Source organism: Scyliorhinus torazame, chromosome 5 (assembly GCF_047496885.1).
Source record: "Scyliorhinus torazame isolate Kashiwa2021f chromosome 5, sScyTor2.1, whole genome shotgun sequence".
Classification (NCBI taxonomy): Eukaryota; Metazoa; Chordata; class Chondrichthyes; order Carcharhiniformes; family Scyliorhinidae; genus Scyliorhinus; species Scyliorhinus torazame.
The window spans coordinates 2,495,813-2,503,312 of record NC_092711.1 but is presented as its reverse complement, the minus strand read 5'-3'; the positions used below and the strand labels follow the sequence as shown (position 1 = coordinate 2,503,312).

The 7,500-nt window shown below is 50.8% G+C and overlaps 1 protein-coding gene across 1 annotated transcript in view; it reads right to left on the bottom strand.

Annotated features, from left to right (window-relative positions):
- LOC140422579 (uncharacterized) overlaps positions 1-7,500 on the bottom strand; it is a 53,286-nt gene that overhangs the window by 43,264 nt on the left and 2,522 nt on the right. The window contains exon 2 of the mRNA XM_072507586.1: positions 7,040-7,174. Within this exon, the coding sequence (XP_072363687.1) occupies positions 7,040-7,174 (135 nt within the window). The remainder of the gene's footprint in view (positions 1-7,039; positions 7,175-7,500) is intronic.

Below are 7,500 nucleotides of genomic sequence, written 5' to 3'. Positions count from 1 at the left end.
TCTCTAGTTAGCTTTCCCTCATACTCTAATTACTCCCACATTACCTGTCTCTCTCTATCTTTCCCTCATACTCTAATTTCGCCCGCATTATTTTTCTCTAGCTATCTTTCCCTCATACTCTAATTTCTCCCTCTTATTTTCCAGCTATCTTTCCCTCATACTCTAATTCTCCCATATTATTTTTCCCAGCTATCTTTCACTCATACTCTAATTTCTCCTATATTATTTTTCCTAGCTATCTTCCCCTCATACTCTAATTTCGCCCTCATTATTTTTCCTAGCTATCTTTCCCTCATACTCTAATTCTCATCTCGTTATTTTTGCTAGCTGCTTTTTGCTGGTTTTTAATTTATGCACAATACTCTGACCTACCCACAAATCTCATTGCAGATTTCCGCACCATTTTCTTTCAATCTGTTACTGTCTGTAACTTCCTCAGTTAGCCGTGGGTGAAAAATCGTTCTTCGTCACGGGAAGGCATATGTGCTGAGTGTTTTGAATCATCCCCTTCAATGTCCCCCACCACATCTCCCCTTATCGACTGTCTCCTCCAATCTCCCAGCTCACTATCACCAGCTCGACCTTCAACTCCTGGTAACGACCGCCTCGACGTCAGTTTCACACAACAGTCCCAGAGCCACTCTTCTCACCCTCAAACTGGATGTCAAATTCAATCAGGTTATGATCACTGCTACCTTGGGGCTCCATTTCTGGGGTCATGTATTCATTCTGTGTCTTGCACAATACCAGGACATGAATAGCCAGCTCTCTGATTGTTCCCAGAACATGGAATTCCAAACAATTATCCTGAAAACAGTGGATGTACTCATCCTGTAGAATACATTTTCCAATCTGATTCATCCCACAAATTACAAAGTGATTCATCAGCTTTGCTCTGTATCTAACCCCGTGCTGTACCTGAGCTGGGAGTGTTTGATGGGGACAGTGTAGAGGGAGCTTTACTCTGATCTAACCCCGTGCTGTACCTGTGCTGGGAGTGTTGGATGGGGACAGTGTAGAGGGAGCTTTACTCTGTATCTAACCCCATGCTGTACCTGTCCTGGGAGTGTTTGATGGGGACAGTGTAGAGGGAGCTTTACTCTGTATCTAAACCTGTGCTGTACCTGTCCTGGGAGTGTTTGATGGGGGCAATGTAGAGGGAGCTTTACTCTGATTCTAACCCCGTGTTGTACCTGCCCTGGGAGTGTTTGATGGGGACACTGTAGAGGGAGCTTTACTCTGTATCTAACCCCGTGCTGTACCTGTCCTGGGAGTGTTTGATGGGGACAGTGTAGAGGGAGCTTTACTCTGTATCTAACCCCGTGCTGTACCTGTCCTGGGAGTGTTTGATGGGGACAGTGTAGAGGGAGCTTTACTCTGTATCTAACCCCGTGCTGTACCTGTCCTGGGAGTGTTTGATGGGGACAGTGTTGAGGGAGCTTTACTCTGTATCTAACCCCGTGCTGTACCTGTCCCGCGAGTGTTTGATGTGGACAGTGTAGAGGGAGCTTTACTCTGTATCTAACCCCGTGCTGTACCTGAGCTGGGAGTGTTTGATGGGGACAGTGTAGAGGGAGCTTTACTCTGTATCTAACCCCGTGCTGTACCTGTCCTGGGAGTGTTTGATGGAGACAGTGTAGAGGGAGCTTTACTCTGTATCTAACCCCGTGCTGTACCTGTCCCGCGAGTGTTTGATGGGGAAAGTGTAGAGGGAGCTTTACTCTGTATTTAACCCCGTGCTGTACTTGTCCTGGAGTGTTTGATGGGGACAGTGTAGAGGGAGCTTTACTCTGTATCTAACCCCGTGCTGTACCTGTCCTGGGAGTGTTTGATGGAGACAGTGTAGAGGGAGCTTTACTCTGTATTTAACCCCGTGCTGTACCTGTCCTGGGAGTGTTGATGGGGACAGTGTAGAGGGAGCTTTACTCTGTATCTAACCCCGTGCTGTACCTGTCCCGCGAGTGTTTGATGGGGACAGTGTAGAGGGAGCTTTACTCTGTATCTAACCCCGTGCTGTACCTGTCCTGGGAGTGTTTGATGGGGACAGTGTAGAGGGAACTTTACTCTGTATCTAACCCCATGCTGTACCTGTCCTGGGAGTGTTTGATGGGGACAGTGTAGAGGGAGCTTTACTCTGATCTAACCCCGTGCTGTACCTGTCCTGGGAGTGTTTGATGGGGACAGTGTAGAGGGAGCTTTACTCTGATCTAACCCCGTGCTGTACCTGTCCTGGGAGTGTTTGATGGGGACAGTGTAGAGGGAGCTTTACTCTGTATCTAAACCTGTGCTGTACCTGTCCTGGGAGTGTTTGATGGGGACAGTGTAGAGGGAGCTTTACTCTGGATCTAACACCGTGCTGTACCTTTCCTGGGAGTGTTTGATGGGGACAGTGCAGAGGAAGCTTTACTCTGTATCTAACCCCGTGCTGTACCTGTCCTGGGAGTGTTTGATGGGGACAGTGTAGAGGGAGCTTTACTCTGTATCTAACCCCATGCTGTACCTGTCCTGGGAGTGTTTGATGGGGACAGTGTAGAGGGAGCTTTACTCTGTATCTAAACCTGTGCTGTACCTGCCCTGGGAGTGTTTGATGGGGACAGTGCAGAGTAAGCTTTACTCTGTATCTAACCCCATGCTGTACCTGTCCTGGGAATATTTGATGGGGACAGTGTAGAGGGAGCTTTACTCTGTATCTAACCCCGTGCTGTACCTGTCCTGGGAGTGTTTGATGGGGACAGTGTAGAGGGAGCTTTACTCTGTATCTAACCCCGTGCTGTACCTGTCCTGGGAGTGTTTGATGGGGACAGTGTAGAGGGAGCTTTACTCTGTATCGAACCCCGTGCTGTACCTGTCCTGGGAGTGTTTGATGGGGACAGTGTAGAGGGAGCTTTACTCTGATCTAACCCCGTGCTGTACCTGTCCTGGGAGTGTTTGATGGGGACAGTGTAGAGGGAGCTTTACTCTGTATCTAACCCCATGCTGTACCTGTCCTGGGAGTGTTTGATGGGGACAGTGTAGAGGGAGCTTTACTCTGTATCTAAACCTGTGCTGTACCTGTCCTGGGAGTGTTTGATGGGGACAGTGTAGAGGGAGCTTTATACTGTATCTAACCCCGTGCTGTACCTGCCCTGGGAGTGTTTGATGGGGACAGTGCAGAGTAAGCTTTACTCTGTATCTAACCCCATGCTGTACCTGTCCTGGGAATATTTGATGGGGACAGTGTAGAGGGAGCTTTACTCTGTATCTAACCCCGTGCTGTACCTGTCCTGGGAGTGTTTGATGGGGACAGTGTAGAGGGAGCTTTATACTGTATCTAACCCCGTGCTGTACCTGTCCTGGGAGTGTTTGATGGGGCCGTGTCGAGGGAGCTTTACTCTGTATCTAACCCCGTGCTGTACCTGTCCTGGGAGTGTTTGATGGGGACAGTGTAGAGGGAGCTTTACTCTGTATCTAACCCCGTGCTGTACCTGTCCTGGGAGTGTTTGCTGGGGACAGTGTAGAGGGAGCTTCACTCTGTGTCTAACCCCGTGCTGTACCTGTCCTGGGAGTGTTTGATGGGGACAGTGTCGAGGGAGCTTTACTCAGTATCAAACCCCGTGCTGTACCTGCCCTGGGAGTGTTTGATGGGGACAGTGTCGAGGGAGCTTTACTCTGTATCTAACCCCGTGCTGTACCTGCCCTGGGAGTGTTTGAAGGGGACAGTGTAGAGGGAGCTTTACTCTGTATCTAACCCCGTGCTGTACCAGTCCTGGGAGTGTTTGATGGAGACAGTGTAGAGGGAGCTTTACTCTGTATCTAACCCCGTGCTGTACCTGTCCTGGGAGTGTTTGATGGGGACAGTGTAGAGGGAGCTTTACTCTGTATCTAACCCCGTGCTGTACCAGTCCTGGGAGTGTTTGATGGGGACAGTGTAGAGGAAGCTTTACTCTGTATCTAACCCCGTGCTGTACCTGTCCTGGGAGTGTTTGATGGGGACAGTGTAGAGGGAGCTTTACTCTGTATCTAACCCCGTGCTGTACCTGTCCTGGGAGTGTTTGATGGGGACAGTGTAGAGGGAGCTTTACTCTGTATCTAACCCCATGCTGTACCTGTCCTGGGAGTGTTTGATGGGGACAGTGTAGAGGGAGCTTTACTCTGTATCTAAACCTGTGCTGTACCTGTCCTGGGAGTGTTTGATGGGGACAGTGTAGAGGGAGCTTTATACTGTATCTAACCCCGTGCTGTACCTGCCCTGGGAGTGTTTGATGGGGACAGTGCAGAGTAAGCTTTACTCTGTATCTAACCCCATGCTGTACCTGTCCTGGGAATATTTGATGGGGACAGTGTAGAGGGAGCTTTACTCTGTATCTAACCCCGTGCTGTACCTGTCCTGGGAGTGTTTGATGGGGACAGTGTAGAGGGAGCTTTATACTGTATCTAACCCCGTGCTGTACCTGCCCTGGGAGTGTTTGATGGGGACAGTGCAGAGGGAGCTTTACTCTGTATCTAACCCCATGCTGTACCTGTCCTGGGAATATTTGATGGGGACAGTGTAGAGGGAGCTTTATTCTGTATCTAACCCTGTGCTGTACCTGTCCTGGGAGTGTTTGATGGGGACAGTGTAGAGGGAGCTTTACTCTGTATCTAACCCCGTGCTGTACCAGTCCTGGGAGTGTTTGATGGGGACAGTGTAGAGGAAGCTTTACTCTGTATCTAACCCCGTGCTGTACCTGTCCTGGGAGTGTTTGATGGGGACAGTGTAGAGGGAGCTTTACTCTGTATCTAACCCCGTGCTGTACCTGTCCTGGGAGTGTTTGATGGGGACAGTGTAGAGGGAGCTTTACTCTGTATCTAACCCCGTGCTGTACCTGTCCTGGGAGTGTTTGATGGGGACAGTGTAGAGGGAGCTTTACTCTGTATCAAACCCCGTGCTGTACCTGTCCTGGGAGTGTTTGATGGGGACAGTGTAGAGGGAGCTTTACTCTGTATCTAACCCCGTGCTGTCCCTGTCCTGCGAGTGTTTGATGGGGACAGTGTAGAGGGAGCTTTACTCTGTATCAAACCCCGTGCTGTACCTGTCCTGGGAGTGTTTGATGGAGACAGTGTAGAGGGAGCTTTACTCAGTATCAAACTCCGTGCTGTACCTGTCCTGGGAGTGTTTGATGGGGACAGTGTAGAGGGAGCTTTACTCTGTATCTAACCCCGTGCTGTACCTGTCCTGGGAGTGTTTGATGGGGACAGTGTAGAGGGAGCTTTACTCTGTATCTAACCCCGTGCTGTACCTGTCCTGGGAGTGTTTGATGGGGACAGTGTAGAGGGAGCTTTACTCTGTATCAAACCCCGTGCTGTACCTGTCCTGGGAGTGTTTGATGGGGACAGTGTAGAGGGAGCTTTACTCTGTATCTAACCCCATGCTGTCCCTGTCCTGCGAGTGTTTGATGGGGACAGTGTAGAGGGAGCTTTACTCTGTATCAAACCCCGTGCTGTACCTGTCCTGGGAGTGTTTGATGGAGACAGTGTAGAGGGAGCTTTACTCAGTATCAAACCCCGTGCTGTACCTGTCCTGGGAGTGTTTGATGGGGACAGTGTAGAGGGAGCTTTACTCTGTATCTAACCCCGTGCTGCACCTGTCCTGGGAGTGTTTGATGGGGACAGTGTAGAGGGAGCTTTACTCTGTATCTAACCCCGTGCTGTACCTGTCCTGGGAGTGTTTGATGGGGACAGTGTAGAGGGAGCTTTACTCTGTATCTAACCCCGTGCTGTACCTGTCCTGGGAGTGTTTGATGGGGACAGTGTAGAGGGAGCTTTACTCTGTATCTAACCCCGTGCTGTACCTGTCCTGGGAGTGTTTGATGGGGACAGTGTAGAGGGAGCTTTACTCTGTATCTAACCCCGTGCTGTACCTGTCCTGGGAGTGTTTGATGGGGACAGTGTAGAGGGAGCTTTACTCTGTATCTAACCCCGTGCTGTACCTGTCCTGGGAGTGTTTGTTGGGGACAGTGTAGAGGGTGCTTTACTCTGTATCTAACCCCGTGCTGTACCTGTCCTGGGAGTGTTTGATGGGGACAGTGTAAAGGGAGCTTTACTCTGTATCTAACCCCGTGCTGTACCTGTCCTGGGAGTGTTTGATGGGGACAGTGTAGAGGGAGCTTTACTCTGTATCTAACCCCGTGCTGTACCTGTCCTGGGAGTGTTTGATGGGGACAGTGTAGAGGGAGCTTTACTCTGTATCTAACCCCGTGCTGTACCTGTCCTGGGAGTGTTTGATGGGGACAGTGTAGAGGGAGCTTTACTCTGTATCTAACCCCGTGCTGTACCTGTCCTGGGAGTGTTTGATGGGGACAGTGTAGAGGGAGCTTTACTCTGTATCTAACCCCGTGCTGTACCTGTCCTGGGAGTGTTTGATGGGGACAGTGTAGAGGGAGCTTTACTCTGTATCTAACCCCGTGCTGTACCTGTCCTGGGAGTGTTTGTTGGGGACAGTGTAGAGGGAGCTTTACTCTGTATCTAACCCCGTGCTGTACCTGTCCTGGGAGTGTTTGATGGGGACAGTGTAAAGGGAGCTTTACTCTGTATCTAACCCCGTGCTGTACCTGTCCTGGGAGTGTTTGATGGGGACAGTGTAGAGGGAGCTTTACTCTGTATCTAACCCCGTGCTGTACCTGTCCTGGGAGTGTTTGATTGGGACAGTGTAGAGGGAGCTTTACTCAGTATCAAACCCCGTGCTGTACCTGTCCTGGGAGTGTTTGCTGGGGACAGTGTCGAGGGAGCTTTACTCTGTATCTAACCCCGTGCTGTACCTGTCCTGGGAGTGTTTGATGGGGATAGTGTAGAGGGAGCTTTACTCTGTATCTAACCCCGTGCTGTACGTGTCCTGGGGGTGTTTGATGTGGACAGTGTAGAGGGAGCTTTACTCTGTATCTAACCCCGTGCTGTACCTGTCCTGGCAGTGTTTGATGGGGACAGTGTCGAGGGAGCTTTACTCAGTATCTAACCCCGTGCTGTACCTGTCCTGGGAGTGTATCTAACCTGGTTTTGAAGGAATGTGACTGATTAATCTTACAATGCTGGTGGACAGTTCATCATCGGTTCCCTCATCTGGATCTCTTTCCTGATTCCTTGTTTGTTTTTCCTGGAGTGATCCCAGAGTTAGTGAATCCTGCTCCGTCAGTCTCTGTAGCTGAAGAATGTGTCGGGCCTGGAGGTGAGAGTGATTGTGTTAACTTTCTCTCCTGTCTGTCTCCAACCACCCCTTCCTCACTCTCCCACCTTCCCTCCATCCTCCCCTCCCTCACTCCCACCTTCCCTCACTCGCTCTCCCTCCCTCACTCGCTCTCCCTCCCTCACTCTCTCAGCTTCCCTCCATCCTCCCCTCCCTCACTCCCACCTTCCCTCACTCGCTCTCCCTCCCTCACTCTCCCACCTTCCCTCCATCCTCCCCTCCCTCACTCCCACCTTCCCTCCATCCTCCCCTCCCTCACTCCCACCTTCCCTCACTCTCGCTCCCTCCCTCACTCACCCACC